Source organism: Hemitrygon akajei, chromosome 10 (assembly GCF_048418815.1).
Source record: "Hemitrygon akajei chromosome 10, sHemAka1.3, whole genome shotgun sequence".
NCBI lineage: Eukaryota > Metazoa > Chordata > Chondrichthyes > Myliobatiformes > Dasyatidae > Hemitrygon > Hemitrygon akajei.
Window position 1 is genome coordinate 68,096,522 of NC_133133.1, and position 22,548 is coordinate 68,119,069.

Here is a 22,548-nt window from a genome sequence, read left to right on the forward strand (position 1 = left end):
CATCAAGAAGCAGTGTCTCAAAAAGGTGCCATCCATCATTAGCCACCCATGCCATCCAGAACATGCCCTCTTCTCTTTACTGCCATTGAGACAGAGATGTATATTCCAGTTCAAAGCAAGAATCGTAATGGAGGGGGGAGTCAGCTTTGGATTACTCAGGAAATAAAAGAAGGCATCAAATTAAAAGCTCATGCTTACAAAGTCACCAAGAGTAGTGGGAAACTGGATGATTGGAAAAACTTTAAAAAGCAACAAAATACCACTAAGCAAACAATAGAAAAGAGAAGATAGATTATGGATATAAACTAGCACAAAATACAAAAAGTAGATAGTAAAAGATTTATAATTATATAAAGCAGGAAAGGGTGGCTAAAGTGATTGTAGGTCCATTGGAGGATGAGAATGGGGAATTGATAATGAGTAATGAGGAAATAGCTGAGGCTTTGAATGACTACTTTGTGTTGGTCTTCATGGTGGAGGACACACCTAACATGCCAAAGAGAAATGTTATGGTTGTGATTCGAGGTGAGGACGTCGATACAGTAGCTCTCACTAAAGAGGCAGTACTGAACAAACTTGTGGGCCTGAAGACAGAAAAGTTATCTGATCCTGATAGAATGCATCCCAGGGTACTGAAAAAAATGGTAGAAGCTATACTAGAGGCTTTGCTGATAATTTAACAAAATTCACTGGACTCTGGGCAGGTCCTAGTGGATTGGAAGATGGTGAATGTCATGCCACTGTTCAAAAAAAGTATGTAGGCAAAAGGCAGATAGCTACAATCCAGTTAGTTTAACACCTGTAGTTGGGAAAATGGTTGAAGATATCACTAAAGAAGAAATAGCAAGGCATCTGGAAAGAAATGGATCTATCAGGCTGATGCAGTATGGATTCAGCAAAGGCAGGTGTTGTTTGACAAACTTACTGGAGTTCTTTGAGGATGTAATGAGCGCAGTGGATGGAGGGGAACAGATGGGTGTTATTTACTTGGATTTCCAGAAGGCATTCGATAAGGTACTGCATAAAAGACTTATCCATAAGATAAGGAATCATAGAACTGGGGCTAATGGATTAGTATGGATAGAGGATTGGTTAACCAATAGAAAGCAAAGAGTTGGGATACATGTGCATTACTCTGGTTGGCAATCAGTGATGAACTGTGAGCTGCAGGGGTCGGTGCTGGGCCTGCAACTGTTCACAATAAACATTAACAATCTGGAAGAGGGGACCAGGTGTAATTTATCTAAGTTTGCTGATGATACTAACTTAAGTGGAAAAGCAAATTGTGAAAAAGATACAGAAAGTCTGCAAAGAGATATAGATAGGTTAAGTGAGTGGGCAGGGGTCTGGCAGATGGTGTACAATGTTGGTAAATGTGAGGTCATCCACCTTGGAAGGGAAAATGGAAGATCAGATTATTACTTAAATGGTAAAAAAAAATGCAGTATGCTGGTGTGCAGATGGTCTTGTGAGCGCTTGTGCATGAATAACAAAAGGTTAGTCTTCAGGTGCAGCAGGCTATCAAGAAAGTACTGTAAATGGAATGTTGGCCTTCATTTCTAGAAGGATTGAATTTAAGAGCAGGGAGGTTATGCTGCAGCTATACAGGGTACTGGTGAGGCTGCACCTGGAGTACTGTGTGTTGTTCTAGTCTCCTTACTTGAGGAAGGATGTACTGGCTTTGGAGTTGGTGCAGAGGAGGTTCACAAGGTTGATTCTAGAGATGAGGGGGTTAGACTATGAGGAGAAATTGAGTCACCTGGGACTGTACTCACTGAAGGAATGTGGGCATTCAGGGTCTTTCCCTTGGCCAACATGAGGCAGAACATCAAGGTTTTAGTTACACTTATTCAGCTGCAATCCCTACTTGCAATCATCTACTTGCATGCTCAAGACCAAACCCTTGAAATAGACACTCAGTTCTGAGCTCTGTCCTGGGAAAGAATTATCAGGCAGACAGAGGAAAAGATTCAGGGATATGCATAAAACTTCATTGAGAAAATGCAAATAGAGGTTGTCAGCATTCATGTGTCTTTTGACTGCTGATATAAAATGAGTTAGGGGAGTCTCAGCTCAGCTTCTAGTACACAGTGATCTAAAGTACAAAGCTAGCAGTTCAAAATTACTCCTGAACTGGCAATTTCTCTCAGCAATGCATCTAAATGGCTGATATTATGAATGTAACACTTGTAAGTGGGAGAGAGACAATGGAAGAATATTGGGACAGGATGGAAGGAGCAAGCAAATCACGAAGTTCTCAATCTGAAGCCTCGATTGTGACAAGCGTCCTTGACAAAGATTGTTTGGACCCAAAAGCAGGAATATCCAAAACCAGGAATGACACCTGGTGTCAAACTGGATTGAAAACTGAGCACAAAACAAACACTAGACAATATCACTAGTAGGGCTTTACAACTGACCATCAAACCTCAGTTCAGGTGCTCCTTAAATACTCTGTTCTTGGTGCCCAAAACCTGATAGCCAATAAGCAGGACTTTCCTGAATCCTTAAAGGGGCTGTGCCAGCCATCCATACTCTGGAGAGCCAGAGCATCTAAGCCCCTAAAGCTGGCATTGTTGGGAGCATCTTGTAACATAGATGATGCCTAATTAGTCAACTTAGCCAGGTCTAGTTGGCTTGCTACAATAGCTTCAATGTCAATAGGTAATGAAGGGATAAAAGTACTTTTATTCCTATTCCTGATTGTTGTCTTTCACTCACTATTGGTATAGCAAGGAGTGAGTGCTGTGCAAACATGGGAGAAAATTCATTCAGGACACTACCGATCATATAACATTTTACTTTCTTTTATTTTACTTTATTTTACAGATAAGTCAGCCAAACAGGATGATGGTATAACTGTGTACTGTACTGTAAGTGAGAAGAAACTTCTCCCTTGAGCAAAAATGACTGAAAATAGAGGCCATTACATAAGGGTAAGGGGTAACGTGTCTAGTGGTGATCTGAGGAATCATCTTTTCACTCAAGAGTGTGGTTAGAATCTGAAATGCACTGCCTGAGTGAAGGGTGGAGGCGGCTACTCACATACATTTCAGAAGAATCTAGAAAAGCAATTGATTTGCCAAGGCACGGAAAGAGGAGGACCAAATGGGATTTGTATAGGTATTTGATGGCCAGCATGAATTTGCCGGGCTGAAGTGCTTGCTTTTGTGCTGTGGGACTCTAATGAGAGTGAATCTCTCTTATTCAAAGTCAGTCAGGAATATTAAGCATGGATAGGAAAGATTTAGAGGGATATTGGTACAAGATCAGATAGGAATCATGGTCAACCAGAACCAGTCATAGAGCACGGTTTCTATGTTTTCTGACTCTAAGACCAGGATTGAAAGTCACTTATTTTCTGTTAGCAATTCCTCTGCAGTTCCTGCTCAAGTACTGATGCAGGATTGTTTGATAATTTTCTGCTTCGGTAAGTTTGCTACTATTAGTTACAGTAAGGGTTGCAATTATATGGTGTTTTTCACAGCCTCAGGACATCTCAGAATGGTGCATACAAAAGGAGGATTTTGTTTTGGAACCTAGTTACTGTTGCTGTATAAGGGATATCGGAAGCAATTTATGCAGATCACAGTCTCACAAACAGCAGCAAACAGAACATTTGTTTTCAATGTTGTCTGAGAGATTAATGTTGCCTAAATTCAGAGAGCAAATTGGAATCACATAAGTGGGACATCAGCAGTGTGCGCTGACATTGTGTTGCTGCATCAGAGAGGTAATCAATTCCTCCTTGGGTAGAGAGAGGGGCAGCCCTTGTTTAGGTATTGTGATGGCGCTTTCTTAGGAGGTTAGGAATGTTCAGCTTGTCACTTCAGCAAATTTCAACAGTTAAAAATATCCTGACTGGTTGCTTCATGGTCTGGCACAAGAATTTGATAGCACAGGAAAAGTAAGATGCTGCAAAACGTTGTGGACTTTGCTCAGTACATCATAGGCACATCCCTCCCTGCCATCGGTAGCAACTACAGGAGATGCTGACACTCTTGCGCAAAACATCAGAAAAAATTTGTGAGAAAGGATGTGCAAGCATTGGAGAGGATCCAGAGGGGGTTTACAAGAATGATCCCAGGAATCAATGGGCTCTGGGCCTGTGCTTGCTAGAATTTAGAAGAATGTGTAGCATTTCATTGAAACATACAGAATATTGATAGGGCTAGATAGAGTTGATGGCGAGATGTTTCCAATAATGACAGAATCTAGAACCACTGGCAATAGCCTCAGAATAGAAGGACATCCCCTTAGAACAGAGATAAGGACTAATTATTTAGCAAGTGGATGATGGATCTGTGGAATTCATTGACATAAACAACCATGGAGTGTAGGTCATCGGATATACTTACAGTGGAGGTTGATAGGTTCTTGATTAATAAGGGTGTCAAAGTCATGGGGAGAAATCAGGCGAATGGAGTTGGGAGTGAAAATAACTTAGCCATGATTGATTGGTGGAAATGACTCGATATGCCAAATGGCCTAATTATGTTCCTATGTCCTATGGTTTTATGGTTTTACCATCCATCATCAAAGATCTGGACTACCAAGGCCATACCATTTTTGCACAGATATCATTGGGCAGCAGGTACAGAACCTGAAGTCCCAACCATCAGGCAAGAACAGTACTTCCCTTCAACCATTCAATCCTTGAACCAACAGCACAACCCAAATCACTACAATTCAGCAACACTGTGGCCACTTTGTTCATTTTGCACTTAAATGCATGCACTTTTTTTTGCTTTAATTATGTTCTTCCTTGAAAAAATGTGTATAGCATGCTTAATATATGTTTTTGTGAATGCTGTTTACCTGATGCTCTGGGCCTCTAATGCGAGTAAGTTTTTCTTTGTAACTGTACAGACACGGTCTGGTGTATATGACAATAAACTTGACTTTAACCTTGTTACAGGGAGTGATAGCTCTATTGAAAAACATAGGCCTTTACAGAGACTGAAATGGGTTTCACTCCTGAAATATTTTACCAGTCTACAAACAGATGATGTCAGACAAACTGGGAGCTCTTATGATGTGCTCACCTTGGACTAGTTGGCCCTTCCTGTTATTTTCTCGTGACAGAACACACACCCCTCTATGAATCATGTTCCTATGTGTAAACATCACCAATGGCTTGTCCTGGTACAACCTTTTAGATACCATAGCCAAGAAAGCACACCAGCTTACTGCCTCAAAAGACTAAGGAAATTCAGCATGTCTTCTTTTCCCTCATTAATTTTTGTAGATGTACTACAAAAGACATATTATCCGGATGCATGCTTGATATGGCAACTGCTCTGCCTAAGACTGCCAGAAATTGCAAAGTTGTGGACACAGCTTAGTCCATCACACACATCAGCTTCCTCTCCATGGATTCTGTGCCCATTTCTCACTGCCTCAGTAAAGCACCCAACATAATCAAAGATCCCTCCTGCCCTGGACACACATGCTCTTTTCTCCCCTGTTCTATTGGATAGATACCAAAGCTTGAAAAGGCAAACCACCAGGCTCAAGGGCTGCTTCTGTTTTTTGGGCTCTTGAAATAAGGATGCATAAAGTTGGGGCAATGTATTAGCATGGATCAAGGAATGGTTAATTAATAGGAGGCAGAGAGTTGCAGTAAGTGGGTATTTCTCTGGTTGGCAATCACCGGTGAGCAGAGAGCCACAGGGGAAGTTCCTGGCCCCGAACTACATTTTATACATAATGATTTGGAAGAGGGAACTGAGTATTGAGCATCCAAGTTGCCGATGACATTAAATTGAGTGGAAAAGCAAATTATGCAGAGGATTCAGAGTGTCTACAGAGAGATATAAACAGGTTAAGTGAGTTGGCAAGGTTCCTACAGATGGAGTACAATGTTGTTAAGTGTGAAGAAATTTTGAAGATCGGATTATTATTTAAATATTCAAAAATTGTAGCATGCTGTTGTGCAGAGGGTCTTGGGTGTGTTTGTGTATGAACTGCAAAAAGGTTAGTTTTCAGGTGAAACGGGTTATCAAGAAGGCAAATGGAATTCTGGCCTTTATTGTTATGCTAACCAGCCTACACTCAGTGCATTTAAGAGCTAGGAGGCTATGTTGCAACTGTGAGCCACATGTAGAGTACTGCGTGCAGGGCTGGTCTCCTTACCTGAGGAAAGATATACCGGCTTTGAAGGCAAAGTATAGAGGAGATTCACCAGGTTAATTCCAGACATGAAGAGATTAGTTTATGAGCAAAGATTGAATTGCCTGGGACTATACTTGCTGGAATCCAGAAGAATGAAAGGGGATCTTGTAGAAACATGAAATTATGAAAGGGATAGATAGAGGCAGGAAAGTTATTTTCACTGGTGGATGAAACTCGAACTAGGGACAAAGCCTTAGGGTTCTGGAGAGCAGGCTTAGGATCAAAATGGGGAGAAAATTTTTTCTCCCTCCAGTGAGTAGTTAATCTGTGGAATTCTCTGTCCAGGGAAGCAGTAGGGGCTATCTTCTTAAATATTTAATTCACAGTTAGACAAATCTTTGCATAGCAGGGGAAATTAAGTTTTATGGGGAAAAGGCAGTTAGGTGGACCAAAGTCTATAGCCAGATTAACCATGGTCTTATTGAATGGTGAAGCAGGCTCAATGGGCCAGATGGCCGACTCCTATTCCTATTTCTTATGTTCGTGTGTTCCTATGTTGCAAGGACCTCTTGTACATTAAGATGAAGTTTTGACCTCACAATTTGCCTCATCATGGTCCTTGTTCATTATTGACCACCTGCACTGCAATTTCTCTGTAACTGTAGTACTGTAGTGTGCATTCTGACATTGCTTTTCCCTTGTACTACCTCAATGTACTTATGTTTTGAAATCATCTGTGGGAATGGCATGCAAAGCCAAGTTTTTTGCATGTAACAATAATAGTCAATTGCAATTGCAATTCCAAGTCTTATATTAGTTTAATAGTTGCCTGTTTGTGAAGAAGTGGATCTAGTGGATCTCGACCCTGACACTGGTGATGGGGTGAATACAAAGAATGTTCTAAACATGGTGGTCATTCTAATGACACTGAGTGCGTCAATTTTACACTGGAACATTGATTTTGTGCGGTAGGATGCAATGGATGTACACATCAGCACACTTCTGGGAAGGTCTCTTGATTTGCTGTGGCTTACTGCATCATCCACAACCAGGTATGAATTTAGTTCACCAGCAACAGTGTAGCAGCAGCATCAGAAATAGGAAGAGGACAAAGAGGAGGAGATGATGACGCCAGCCCATTTGTAATTGTGCTCTCAAACAGGCACTGATTGTCTCACAGATTCAGTAAAAAGAATCCAGGGTCAAATTGGCAATAGTCTGGGAATGAAGCAGCCCTCTGCTGGATGATCTGAACAATGTTCATTCTTAGGTTTCGTGATTTGCAAATACCATCCATACCACAGATGTGCAAGGCAATGACCTTTACCAGTGAGGAGGATGTAGGTGGGGGTCTTAAATTAATACGTACTTCGATATTCACAAAGGACATTGTCATTGAAAAGTCCAGAGAGGGGGATTGATGAAATTCCGGAACATGTTGTCATTAAAAAGGGGATATTGGATGTCCTAGCAGCCTTAAAGGTGAGTAATTCTCCAGGGCCTATTGTGATAGTTCCCAGGTTGCTATGAGAGACAAAGGAAGAGACTGCTATAGTCCTGACAGAGATTTTTAAATCTTTCCTGACTGCAGCATATGTGCTAGATGATGAAAGAAGAGAAAATGTGGTTTCCTTATTCATGAAGGGCAGCAGAGATAAGCTGGGGTATTACAGGCTTATTCCTGCTCCCCTTCTTGAATAAGTGTCTGATGTTAGTGGTAGGGAAGTTATTGGCAAAAATCTAAATTGTGGTTCAGGACTAATCTGCACTTTTGAAGGATAGTTAGTGTGTATTTGTTAGGGGGTTTCCCATCTGATTGCTGATTGAATTTTTCAAAGTATTAACACGATATATTGATGAGGGCAACACAATTTATGTAGTCAACATGAATTTAAATAACATCTTTGACAATGTCATATGTGGGAGAATGATCTGAAAGGTGAGATTCCTTAAATTCTGGCATGTTTGCAAATTGGTTCTTAAATTGGCTTGAATATAGGAAGCAGAGGGTGCTGGTGAAGGGTTGTTTTTAATGACTAAAAACCTGTGATCAGTGGTGTACCATAGGGATCAGTGCTGGGACTCTTACCATTCATTATAAACATGAACAATTTGGATACAAATGTGAAGGTATGATTAGTAAATTGGATGATATGAAAATTGATAATGTAGTTAATGGTAAAGAGGATTGTCATTAGCTACAGATAATATTGATCCAGTGGCAGGAGAAGGAGCTGATGGAATTTAATTCTGATAAGTGTGAGGTATTGCAGTTTACGATACTATTAAGGATAGGACCTAATGAATGATGGAGCCCTGTGCAGTGACAGAGAAATCTCAGTGCAGAAGTCCTAAAAGTGGCAGCACGGTAAATGGGGGTATGAAGAAGGCATGAGGGATCCTTTCTTTTATTCCCAGGGCAGAAATATAAGAGCAAAGCAGTCTTGACACAACTTTATTGAACACTGCTTGACCACATCTGGAATTTGGTATGTCTAGTCACCATACTTTGGGAAGGACATGATTGTATTGGTGAGGATGCAGAGGAGTTTCACTGGGATATTTCTGGGATAGAATCTTTCAGCTATGAGGAGAGACTGGATAAGCTGGGTTTATGTTCTTTGGAAAAGGGGACATGGTAGAGATATGCAAAGTTATAAGAGAAATAGATAGGATAGGTAATAAGAAACTTGTCCAGTCACACTAGAGGGCAAAATTTTAGAGGACTGAGTAAGAACCCTTTCACCCAATAGATGTTTGGAATTCAGAATGTACCGTCTAGGTGGGTGGCAGAGTTAAGCAGTCTCATAACACTTGAGATCTATCTGGACAAGGACTCGAACTACCAAGCAATTGCAGTGGTAAATGGAATTAGTATAGATGGGTACTTGATGATCGGCATGGACATAGAAGGCTACAGTCTTGTTTTTGTGCTGAAAGACTCTATGATTATGACTATGACTCTATAAAAGAAAGTCTAGTTGACTATCCTTAACATTCAAAGGAATTACACACCAATGCATGCTGTCCACCAACACTCTAGAAATTAGCATTGACTAGAATGCTTACTCACTCTCCAGAGCACATCTGATGCTGTGTATACTGTGCTGATGACTCAACTCCTGAATCTTCAAAGCCCCTTCACTTTCTTTAAGACAGACATCATAAACCATAGGCCCTGTTCCCTTGCTGTGCTGTTCTACACTCTCTGTTCTATCAGGATGGGATACTGTTTATTTATCTGGATGAGTACTATTGTAATATAATGAAACTTGATATCAATCTGAACAACCCAGTCGCTTTGGAACATAGAACAGAACAGCACAGAAACAGGCCCTTTGGCCCAGTATGTTGTGCTGAACCAGTTAAGTTAGTAATCAAATGGCCAACTAAACTAAACCCTTCTGCCTACACAATAACCATATATGTCTATGTCCTTCACATTCATGTGCCTATTTAAATGTCTCTTAAAATTTCCTAATGTACCCTCCTCTACCGCCACCCCAGACAGTGCATCCCAGGTATGCACCACTCTCTGTTTAAAAAAAACTTGCTTCTCATATCTCCTTTGAACTTACTCCCTCTCTCCTTAAATTCATGCCTTCTGGAATTAGATATTTCAACCCTGGGAAAAAGATACTGTCTACTCTATCTATGCCTCTCATAATCTTATAAAGATCTATCAGATCATCCCTTGGCCTCTGCAGCTTTGGTCAAAATAACCCACATTTGCCCAACCTCTTGTAATAGCACGTGGTCCCTAATCCAGTCAGCTTCCTGTTAAATTGTACCCTCTCCAAAGCTTCAACATCCTTCCTATAATGGGGCAACCATAACTGCATGCAATACTCCAGATGTGACCAGACGAGAGTTTTATAAAGCTGAGACATAATTTGCTGACTTTCTAACTCAGTGTTTCGACTAATGAAAGCAAGCATGCCATAAGCCTTATTATCCACCTTAACAATCTGTATGGACACTTCCAGGGACATATGGAACTGGACCTCAAGATCCCTTTGCTCATCAACATGGTTAAGCATCTTGTACTCAACAGTGTACTGTCATTTTATATTTGACCTACCAAGGCGCAACACTTCACATTTGGCCAGATTAAACTCCATCTGCCATTTCTCTGCCCATATTTGCAACTGATCTATATTCAGTGTTTTCTTTGCCAGTCTTCTACACTATCCACACCACCACAAATTTCCATTGACATTTTAATGACAATTAGCCATGACCAGGGTATTCCCTTCCTTCACAACTGGAATAAGGCACAATGCAGCAATTGGCCAAGACTTCTTCAGCACTTTTTAAATCTCCAGCACCTTCAAAGACCAGTGGCTGCAGACAGAGGGGAATGTTTTCTCCTTTAAGTTCACTTCCAGGTCACAACCTCTGCTGACTCAAATACGTATATCACCTACCTTTGATTGTCTCTGGCTCAAATTTCTACCCTCTGTCATGTACTTCTAAAAACCTGCAGCAGTACAAGGAGAATCCCCAGTCCCCTCAAAGCAAGTAGGTAACACCCAAATCCCATAACAAAACAAAACTAATATAGAATATTCCTCAGTCTATGGCAGAACCTATCTTATTCTTCCTTATTGCTGATCTTCACAGAATTTATATTACCATAAATGATTAATGTACAACCAAACTAGATCATCATTCCAAATTATATATTCATCCCAACTTAAGTATCAAGTATTTACTCCTCTGCAGTGTCTAATTCCTGTTTGCCATAGATTGTTCCACCGCTTTCCAAGATTTAGTCCCAGTTTTCCACTTTATCCACAAGATACCAATCCTAACTGTGCAACCCTCTTCCCACGCTGTAGTTAGTATCAGTTCAGGTCATGTGATCATCTCTGAGAGTTACTTTGAGCCCTTGACATAAGGCTCCAGAGCAAGAGTGTGCCAATGAATCAAGACAAGCATCTTAGCCACTCTCAATCAGTTAGTGCAGTTTAGGTAGGTCTTATGCATTGGATTGCAGCATCATATCTGTTTGTATACTGTTAGCTGGACAGATTGTTCAACAACATGGGAACACAAGTCATTACTTCAAAGCAGAAGAACTCATTACTTGTGCTGATGAAAAAAGAAACCAATATTTATTTTCCCTCTATCTCTCTTTGAAAGAACCAGCAATTCTTTTGAAATGAAAAGAATTCTAGTACAGTTTGTTCCCAGAGATGTGCCTTAGATATGCACTCACATTCATTTTACAATGTGTGTTCAGTTCAGATTGCTGACCTGGACCTTATTGCCTCTGAATCAGCTTACTAGTAGATTGAAGATTCCACTTAGACAATGGAAACCATAAAGGAAGTGCTGTGAACTTAGTGTGGAAGGAAGCCACCTTTAAAATTGCAACAGCATTCTACTTCTCCCTCTAGCTGTAACTGGTAATTTATGCTATCGAGAAAGGGCAAAAGTTAACCCAAATTTATCTCAGCCTAGTGATAGAAGATGCTGAGTTTGTGATATTAGTTCTTGTGATATTTCATTGCTGTTACACAAGCATAGGGTTATTTATTATCTGAGGCCTCAGCAGAAGCTGCAGGCTATAGACTTCATGGTGGTTTCAATCTACACAGCTGCATAGTCATCTTGGGCATAGAAATATACAAGAGTTGCTTGGGCTATCAAATTATTTTAAAATACTCCTTAAGATCTGTAAAGTTTCGAAAAGCTCATGGGAATCGGGCAGGTTTGCAAGTTGGTCCTTAAATTGGCTTGAAAATGGAAGATTGTTTTTCTAGTTTAAAACCTGTGACCAGTGTTGGGACTCGTATCATTTGTTATAATCATTAGCAATTTGCATACAAATGTACAAGATATGATTAGTAAGTTAGTTGATGACATGAAAATTGGTTGTGTTGTTGATAGCGAGGAGGATCAACATGGGCTTTAGGATGATGTTATTCCATTCGTATGAGAAATGGCAGATGGAATTCAGTTAAGTGCTCAGTGAATGGTGGAGCCCTATAGATTCCTGAGGAACAGAGGGACTTCAGTGTACATGTCCAAGGATGCCTGAAAGTGACAGCACAAATTAATGGGGAAGAGTAGCGAATGAAGAAGGCGAATGGGATCCTTCATTTTATTACCAGGACGGAGAGGTCCTGGTACAACTTCATTAAACATTGCTAGGCTACTCCTGGAATATGGTGTATGCTAGCTGCCACAACGAAGGAAGGACATGATTATGACTTTGTAATTAAGTCAATAATTAAAAGCAACTTCCAACCATGTTACCTACTTCGTTGGGAGGGGTTTGGATGAGGGATTCAGCCACTACCAGCTCTTAAACGTACTTAGGGAAAATACTGAGAGCTGATTGCCAGCTTTCCAGTCACCCATGCAACCAATAATATTGATGTGTGTAGCGAACAATTGTACATTCATAAAAAAATCTAAATGCTAAGAAATTTATGGGAACATGTATTTCAATAAATTTCAGTTCTAGTAGCAGATTATAGGGGATTCCTGTTTTCCCCAATGAAGAAAACAATTCAAGATTCTCTTTGAAGAATGAAATTAGGGCTTTAAAATGCTGAATGAAACACTGACGTGGGAGAAATGAATCACAGTATCAGTTTCAGATTGAACTGTATGCCTGCCTTTGGAGACAATTGCATATATTTTTTAACTTGGAAGTTTTCTTTGATAGGAGGCCTGTCTGATTCACTGCAGTGACCGGAGCTGAGAATTTGATTGAGGTCTCACTGCTACACTGAACTGTTTATTTGTACCATCAATCATAGCACTATGTCACTGTTCATTTGGCAGAGAAGGAAGCCAAGTAATGTCAAAGGGAGCAGCACTCCACCCACCTGATGCCTTTACTTCCAACTGCTGCAGTCCTGTAGTCATCTGGAACCAAGTGGACAAATCTTGCTTGACAACAGGAACCAGTGCAAATTTCAGCTGGCTCCAAATCACCCTGCTTTATTCATTACATATTTGAAAAGGACAAGACTCCCATGTATGACATATGTGAATGAAACATATGATAAATACGTGAATAGTTTAAAACAAGTAGCAGGCCAGAAACATGCACTCACTGCTTTTGAGTGAGATACATATGCTAATAATTCAGACGGGACTTGTGTCAGTTGGTTCTTTATTTCGTGGACTGTACCCTTACCCTAATTTGCATCTTGTTGATTTCACAAATCTGATCTGTGGGTGTTCAGATATTTGGTTCCAGTTAAGACCAGATCTTAAATGTGCTTAGAGAAAATACTTTCCACTCAGCCATGCAACCAATAATATTGATGTGTGTAGCGAACAATTGTACATTCATAAAAAAATCTAAATGCTAAGAAATTTATGGGAACATGTATTTCAATAAATTTCAGCTGTAGTAGCAGGTTATAAAGGATTCCTGTTTTCCCCCCAATAAGTAACGTTCAGAGCTCAAAAGTCAAAAGTTAATGTAAGTGTTTGCAGATTAATTGCTCAGACTTAGGAGACAATGTAGGGAAAATATTTGGAAAAGTCTTGAAGGCTCTTTATTCCTGCCTTGGCACAGCACAACGTTATTCTGCAACTTGCCTTCTTCAACCAATGTCCATTTCTTCAGAACGTGCATCCAAAGAAAGCCCAAGAATCTGCCTCAAGCGTTTAACAGACTGAGTGGCAGGAAAATCACTTTGTATCAGGGAACACTGAACATTATTGGATTGAGACATGCTCAAAGGTGCGTAGGTGTAGCATTTCAACTTGCATTGTTTTTTAAAAGCAACATGTTGGAATTTTATCCAAGTCCCAGTAGCTCAATGCAGTTGGATACTTTGTAAAATGCAATGTAACCCTGTAAATTTAATCCCCATCCTCCATGTACCATGAATTCCGGTTAATTGGACCATTGGTTAATCCAGGCGGCCACTTATTTAGGCCAACTCTTAAAGAACAAAAACTATCGAGTAAATAGCTGGGCAGGAGACTGTTGCCAAACAGATTCTAACTATTATCAGTGTGTGTACTTGCGTGACCATTAGACACAACACTCTGCTTGGAACAAGATGATTTTACACAGTGTATGTGTTGAAAAAGCAGTAAATTTTGTCACTGACAGCAGGTGAAAAAAGCAGCAGTAAGACAATGTGGAACTGTTTTGCTCACTGTGGTGTCAAACATTCAGGCTTGGAGATAACAGAAATGCCCAGGAGTGTACATAAATGAAATGATTTCACTACTTCAACAAATTAGGAAACATAATGAATTTGACGGTATTGACAATCATCTTGAATGTTACAATGAAAATGAAGATTTGGAGGATGTAATCATTGAAAGGGCTGTATGAAGATTGTCCATTATCTACACTAGTTGTCTGCATTGATTTTGTTCACTTATAGGCAATCAAAAGAACATGGTAGCATAGACTAGATTAATATCTCTGTTAATATTAGGAACTAATAGTTTTATAGTACTGTACAACAATTAGAACACTGTAATTTAAACACATACATAAAATAACTCATTTAAATACATAATTTTAACTGAGTTAAATTGTAGTTTGGCTTTTTTGTACTTTAAAACTATTTCCATGAAACTTTGGCTAGTTGATGCAGCCAGTTAATTGAGCCAAAATGAGTCCCCATTAAATCAAATCCACTGCATACAGGATGCATGTGTGCGGAGGTTACTGAGTGCTGCCTATAATACCAATAAATCAACATTTTGCAGATGAACTAAATAGAATGAGCTTCAGTTGTGACTGATGAATGGCATGGATCTTTGCCTGCAGCAATAGTTATTATCTAGAACAGTGGTACCCAACCTTTTTAATTCCATGGACCCCTACCATTAACCAAAGGGATTCGTGGACCCCAGGTTGGCAACCTCTGATCTGTAAGAATACAACTTGCTAGTGTTCGAGTCATTTAAACTTTGATCACCATGGAGGCCAGCAGCAAAGAATCTCTGAGGGGTGCATCAATCTGTTTAGATAAACCCTTGTTTTATCTTCATAGCTGGAATGAACACCCCACTACTCATCTTCTCCCCTATACCCATAATCTCATATCAAACTGCTCCCAGAACTTCTCCTTGCTTTCCCCAACTCACGCATCTTCCTTTCATCAATTTTTCCCCAAGCCCCACCATTTCCCAGTTGTTCTCCAACTTCCCCTTTATCTCTTTCATGTTCCAGCAATCTGTTTCGCACTATCCTCTTGGCAATATCTTCAATCCACTGTGGTGAAAGATTGTGGGAGGAAAGGTCTTTGTATACGAGGCCAGGATTTGATTTCTGCTCACTAGAGCAGAACCCACACACAGTGCTTCTTCGGTAAATGAAATTAAGTGTTGAAGAATTGCCAGACCAGATTTTTCCTGTTCTCCCAAGGCATGCTGAAGATAACAATCTCTAGAAAAGTCACGGTTCCTCTACCATGACCTGCTTTCAGTTCTCAGGTGAAGCTTCTACTGTCAGAGTAATGATATATCAATCAGAGTATCATTGCTTGTATTTATAATCAGTGCTTTGTTGGGTGGTTCTCAGTGAACATGCTCTGTCCTGATGAAGGATCACCATGCGTTCGCGTGTCCAACTGTTCACAGCAGTGTACCTCATTAAAAGTAGCAGAACAGGAATGAATGCAGATCAATTCAGACTGAGGACAGAGAGATAAAACAAAAATAGAAATGGGGTCAGTATTAAAGATGAATGCACTAAACCCCATGAGCTAGAAAGTGAGTAACTATCATTTAGTTGCATTAGGAAATAGCAGAGAGCTGGAAGACAAGAAGATGGGAGCAGATTTGTTGGAGGAAGCTGCTACTGCCTTTTAAGTTTACGTTCATAGTGGGCTCTGCATGACCTTTGCCTGCCTTCCACACACACCCTCCCCCTCTCCTGCTACCCACACCAGAAGGTTCAATCGCGTCTGGTAATAATACTTTCAGCAGTGAACACCTATGAGGTCGTCATCCTTGGTTAGAAAAAAGTGAAGTATTCTTTAAATGGTTAGAGGGCAGGAGAACTTGTGTGCTTTTATACACAAATCACTGAAAACTAACATACAGTTGCCAGGGGCAATTAGAAAAGTAAATGTTCTGTTGAACTTTACTGGAAGATTATTTTGAGACACTTAGTTCCAATTTATATAGAATACACTGTATAGGTCCCGTGCGCTACCCTAAAGAAGGGTATAGGCTTGCAGTAGAGGGAGTGCACTGAAGATTCTTCAGATTGGTTCCTAGGATGGTGGGTTTGTAGTCTAAGAGATTGAGGGCTGACAGTTTGGTTGCGAAGAATTTCATCGCAAAGTACGTTTTTATTTAAAAAAACAGGATTGACAGGTTTTGTGCAGAATTGATGCTTCTTTTGGCTGAGGCACCTCAAGCCAGAAGTCGCAGTCTCATAATAAAGGATTGATCATTCAGGGCAGAAACGAGGAGAAATTTCATCACCCAGAGCTTGGTGAAGCTTTGGAGTTCACTGCACAACAGTTCACTTTGGCTCAGATCTGCACAGATGACTGCCAAGGTTAAACAGCTTCTACCTATGTTAGGTTATAAATATAGAAACAGGGAAAAATGCTGACAGACATTTGAAACATTATAATAATTTAATAAAGCTGCTTTATATTTTCATAAAATATACAGAAATGTGGTTCTTATTTTACAATGAACCAATCACTGAAAATGTACATACCATATATGCATATACAGCATTATCTTATCATTTCACACAATCTTTGACAGACAATCTGGTAAACAGTCCTTGGTGTAGGCTCCCATTGAGCTTTTTTTTGGCAAATGACCAGCATTATCAGATGTGAACTGAGATGAGAAATAGTTATTTTTCTCTATGCTTACAGTGTAGCAGCACATTTGTCTGTTTCCGATGATAGCTGAATGTCACTCCATTCTGTAATTAGGCTTTTCTTCTTACAAGAGAAATACTGGCATGTGTAAATCTCTGACAACAGATTCTTTTACAGAAGTAGCCTTCTTTCTTCCTCATTTGTAAACTGACCACATTACAGAACAGAGTTAATCTATACATTCCACTAATACAATGGCTAGAGAGGGGAAAGGTGTGGAGTTTGGGGAGGGTGCGGGGAAAATGACCCAAGTTTGACCTTCAAGGCATTGGGTTTCCTTTTATATTTTTGCAAAGCACTGAAAAGCTTTTGCTCCCACATCTGTAACACTGAATTTAATTTGGAGAAATATAGCTTTGTTCGTACAGATGAGTTACAATAATTCACAAACACAAGAACATTTCTTCATGAACAATATTCTCAAGAAAAGCAGAATAATCTAATACTATCACCTTTGCAAAATAAAAACGGCCCCTCCCCAAATAATGCAACATAAAGCTACCTTAGTTCTCAGAGGTTTAACGATGAACAGTAATCATATAATTCATTCTCACTCCTGCCCCATTCCCAGCTACATTGTGCCTCCCAGATTCTACAGTATAAAAAATACTCCAAAAAGTGGGATGCTGGCCCGTTTTTAAAAAAAATTATAAGAAAATCACACACCAACTCATAATGCAAACACGTGTCTTTGAAAAGTTTTCACTTTGAAAGAAAGCAAAGAGGCAAGTTTTGCACATTGTGCATGACTTAAAGTTTGCTATACACTGTTTAGAATGAATTACTGTACAGATGAAAAGAGTGAACACTGGACAAAAAAAACTGGAATGGCTCAGAGGACCAAGGGATTGGGCCTGTTTATAAATTGTGCCAAAAAGAACAACATTTAAACACTAGCTGAACCACGAATCATACTCAAGAATTGTATTTATAAGGAGTTTTGCAAGTAGTGCAGGATTGCAGAACACTTACAAAATTCAGGTTCTCCTTCCTCACTTCCATTCTTCCAGCTTCACTCCTTTGCTTCAGGTCACGATGATATGTCAGTCATGAAACCATTAGGACAGGTATTCATACCACAGCCAACTCCTTCCCTTCCATGCTGATTTCTGATTCCTCAATTGGCAGGCTTTCTGTGTCTGAGAAGGTTTTGCTCTATATTGTTTTCCCCAAGTTATGAGACTCCATCGCCACCATTTAATTTCTGCTGGCATTCAGCCTTGAGTGTTGGAAATAATTTACAGTGTTCCCACTGCAGTCAGTTGCAGGATGTGTTGGGCCTATATTTAAAGGCCAAGTTGGCTCAGCAGTTCGCTACTCTCCAAAGGCTGTGTGAACATCTCTATTTGGTGAATCCTGGTTATTGCTGCCGGGAACCCATGTGACCTGCCTCTGAACTGAAGAACCTTCTCGTACACATTGAAAGCAGATTTTTGACTGTCCATCTTTACTGGGAATTTGGGCCTAAACACACAGTAGCAACCAGCGGGATGGTCAGGAGCTGCTCTCCTCTCTGGGTTTTTTTTTGTATGTTTCTGTTACAAGTCTTAAGGAACATATTCCAGAATTAGAACTGATCAGAGATGGGAACCGCTCTTGCAGAACACCTTAATTAAACACACCAGTGATGTGTGGCCACCCTGAAAAAATGTGATCAAGTTTACAAATATTAACACAATGACAGTTGTGAGTTTAACAGTGGGTAGCATTAGAGGAACAAACTGCAGATTGGTTCAGAAGATTTAACAAAGATTTTAACAATAGGCACAAATTGAGGGATGGCTGCTGTTAATTCTATAACCCTATATTTACAGATTTCTTCTTACTGTTTCCACCCCATTCTAACATAAACCTGTGAACTATACATCTCAGATCATAAGTCACTGTTTATATAAAACAATATAATGTAAAAATGCAATCTGATGCTGTTATGTTCAAAAGGCCAATTTTTACCTTTTAACGCAAATTAACTGACTTCCTAAATACGGGCAGATCATTAGAGCTAAGAGTCTGCCCTAGAAAAGTGATCTCAAGTTGTCCCCATGGAAAACACTGATGGACAACAGATTGAATCAACGTGATAATTCATGAAAGAACCACAATTTACTGCCACTTGTATGAATACCTATTCACCATACATGCATATGGAACTAACGTGAGTCAATGGATTGCTGCTGATTGGTAATTATTTGTGGGATAGCACCCTTTCACTGAGTATGAATCAATTCTTTACCAAAACTAAAATTATATTCAAAAAAAAAAGTAAAATAGAGGTTGAAATTAGTACCTATTTCCTCCAAGTTCTGAAGGATTCCCTGCCAGAAGGTATATTATTGATTAGAATCACTTCTGTGATGACAAGATATTGCCATTGTTGGCTAATTTGTTGCACTTAATAAATATTTGAAAGGGTTTTATGGCATTTAAATAACACATGGCTCATCTTGAAAATATCAATTCTACTTCAATAACTATTTCATCAATAACATTCTGTTCCTGCTTTAAATTTATGAAGGATGCTTGGGCTTAAAACTAATACGCTAACACATCCTACATAAACAAACAGAGCTCGGCAAGGTGATGGCACAACAGCATTGTACAGGATGTTTCGCAGGACTTGGGTACAGTCTCTCTGTGAGGATACCTAATATTAAACATTTTACACTCATTACAATATTGATAGGAAAACCTTATTGATAAAGTGAAAATGCTGTTATTTCTCAGCATTTCCCTTTTATAATTAACATAGCCAACGGCTAGCAGTGATGTACAACTAACTTAATGGAACATCCTGTTCCTGAATTCTGCAGCCAGTTATACGAACATACCTTTCACCGCTAGTTAGAGGGTATCCCTCTAATTAGAAGAGACATCGTTCTGTTACAGAACAGCTAGACTCAAACCTTCGGGTTATATCTCGGGGTTGGGGAGGAATTAGATGTTGTTGGGTGCTTCCGACATTTCCACTGTGCTTATGTGAGGTACACCATGGCTGTCACCCATTTTATGCAGGAAGTCTACAGAGGAGTACCCACTTTATGAGGATTGTAAAGCACCAACAGAATAATTCCTACCATTGCGGTACTCTTATGGAGCTTGAGCTCCCAATGGTTTAGACATAGACTGAAGCTGGGCAAACTGGAATTCTGATTGCTTTTTTATCTTTAGGTCTGCTTCATTCCTCCCCTTTGCAGCAGCTGGCGCTGCTTTCATCGACTCTGGCCGTCAAGGCCAGTCTTCCAATGCATCGGCAAAAAGCAAATTTGTTCCTGTTTGGCCAAATTTGAACATAGAACTATATGGGAACTCACTACTGAGAATCGCCCCCTCTCTCTTCTATGCCCACAGAACAAAAAATTATTTCCTTATCATAAAATTTAATGTAAGAAAGTACACTTAGGAAAAAGCAGTTAAATACAGCCATACACAAAACCAAAGGAAGGCAAATTACAAACTGTCACGGTGCTAATATTTATCTGTATTGTAGGTGGTACCCACTGATCACAGCACAATGTCCTGTATTCGTTTAACTCCCGTCAAGCTCTTCTCTCGGCAATCATGAACAAGATGGTTGATGTCTTGGACATGCTCTGAGTCTGCCTCCCACGATCCTGGCTCAGACAGATGTGAGGAGGTTTGATTGGCAGGTTGATTGAGGTCATGTGCTACTGGGCAGTGCATCATAGAATATGTGACCGGAGGCCTATTAGAAGAGGGGCTGCTTAAATGCACAGGCGTGCTGGCAGGACTTGAAATGTCAATACCATTGCTTGTTTCCTGACTGCTGGAGACAGAACCATTCAATTTGGGACTGCAGACAGGTAGATCAAATGTCCTCTTTCCTTTCACATCTGCTTTCTCATTCTCCGCCGTGCGATCTCTTGGGTCTTTTCCAAAAGTTGCAAAAGTCCTCTTTGAACAGCCATTCTCATACGGTTCAGACTCCACACTGGTGGCCTCTATGGACAGTGCAATAACATTTCTGCCATGGTCAGGTGACTTGGCACGGCTAGACACTGCAACTCTTGGCATCCAACATCTGTCTGAGTGCCCTAGGATCCGGCATTCTTCCATGCAGTTGAAGCCTTCATTCTGATCTATAGGTGGAGGGGAAAAAATAAGAAAACATTAATTACTTGCAAAAAAGGCAGCTCATTTATCTTAGTGTGCGGATGCTGGAACCCTGAGCAACCAACCATCTTCTGGAGGAACTCAGTGAGTCGTAGCTTCTTTGGGAGGAAAGGAATTGTCGATGTTTTAGATCAAAACCCGGCATCGGGAGTTTGTCATATTTCACCTCCTTTCAGTCCACCAATTGCCTCAGACTCCTGTCTCACTACTGTCCTGTTTTTACTGGCCATCGCACCTCTCCTCCTCTCAGTCCTGATGTAGGGAGACAATTCAAGGTGTTGACAATTCCCTTCCTTTCACAGATGGGGCCTGACCCACTGAGTGGATTGTTTGGTGCTCCATTTATCTTAGTGTATTGTTCTGGTCAAAGACTTGTTATCTCTCAGTGCTGTTCCTTCTCATTTGTTTTGTGATCTGTGACAGTTCCACTGAGAATACAATGATCCATGTATTGCTTAGTTTTGCATTTTTGCTGACCATGTTTATGTCAAGTGCAGAGCCTTGTGCTGTAAGTGATATCATCATATTCTCCAAGGACCTTGATTTAATTCTTTAAGATTAAGACCTTTTGGACGATCTGTTGATTTAGCAAGGATCCCCAAGATGGGAAGAATGTAACATTCGGTACAGGTCCGCTGATGAACCCAGCTAACTCTTTAGAGAATAACTGGCAGAGACAGGAAGTTGAACAGACTCAAAGTTGCACCTGCGAGCCCTTTGTAAATATCACAGACTCCTATCTTCGTGTGTAAAAGGGTCTAGGAACAGTAACTGACTTTTCATCAGGATTGGCTAAATGTAAAAGATAACTGATATCAGATAAAGCTGCTCACAGCTGTTAAGATCTTCAACCTAGTTCAAGGGAATGAGATCAAGCACACCTCCCACTGACACTAATTTAATGATTTGAATTTTAGCATTCACAACACCCAGGTTTTTGCAAGATCTGAACTGGCCTTGTCTTGAATTATTACCTACAATAAATATTATATAACTACAGGGAAATTTCTCAGGCTAGGATTTAACTCCTTCATACATTCCATCTTTCAAGTGCAACAATGCAAAATAAGAAACAATGGGATCCTTTTCTCCAAAGAAGTTGATTACCAACAGAACATAGTTAATTAGTCAATTAATGGCCATTGTATGCAAAAATTGATAAAGAATTTTTAACATGGAATAGACAAGTCCTGCATGCAACCGTATGAACATACAAATTTGGAATCAGAGTAGGCCACTCAGCCCCCTAAACTTGCTCTATCATTTCAATTTCAACCTTCCATTCCTGTCTACGCTCAATACCTTCACATGTTATTAAGGATCTGTCTATTTCAATCTTTAAAGTATTCAAAGACTCAAATTTCATCAGCCTTGGTACTCATCCCGAAGTAAAATGGCAGCAGCTAACAATTACGCAGCATCAGACACCTACCTGATGATTTTATTATACGGGGAAAAA

The 22,548-nt window shown here is 40.0% G+C and overlaps 1 protein-coding gene across 7 annotated transcripts in view; it reads right to left on the reverse strand.

Annotated features, from left to right (window-relative positions):
- The window catches only part of pcdh19 (protocadherin 19), a 426,596-nt gene that overhangs the window by 241,783 nt on the left and 162,265 nt on the right, over positions 1-22,548 (reverse strand). For 2 of the 7 annotated variants that reach the window (XM_073058414.1, XM_073058413.1), the window contains exon 4: positions 16,682-21,055. The exons of the other annotated variants lie outside the window; for them this stretch is intronic. In XM_073058414.1, coding sequence (XP_072914515.1) covers positions 20,460-21,055 — 596 coding nt within the window. In that variant the 3' untranslated portion in view covers positions 16,682-20,459. Of the gene's footprint in view, positions 1-16,681; positions 21,056-22,548 lie in introns of those variants that run through there. 7 annotated transcript variants of the gene reach the window in all.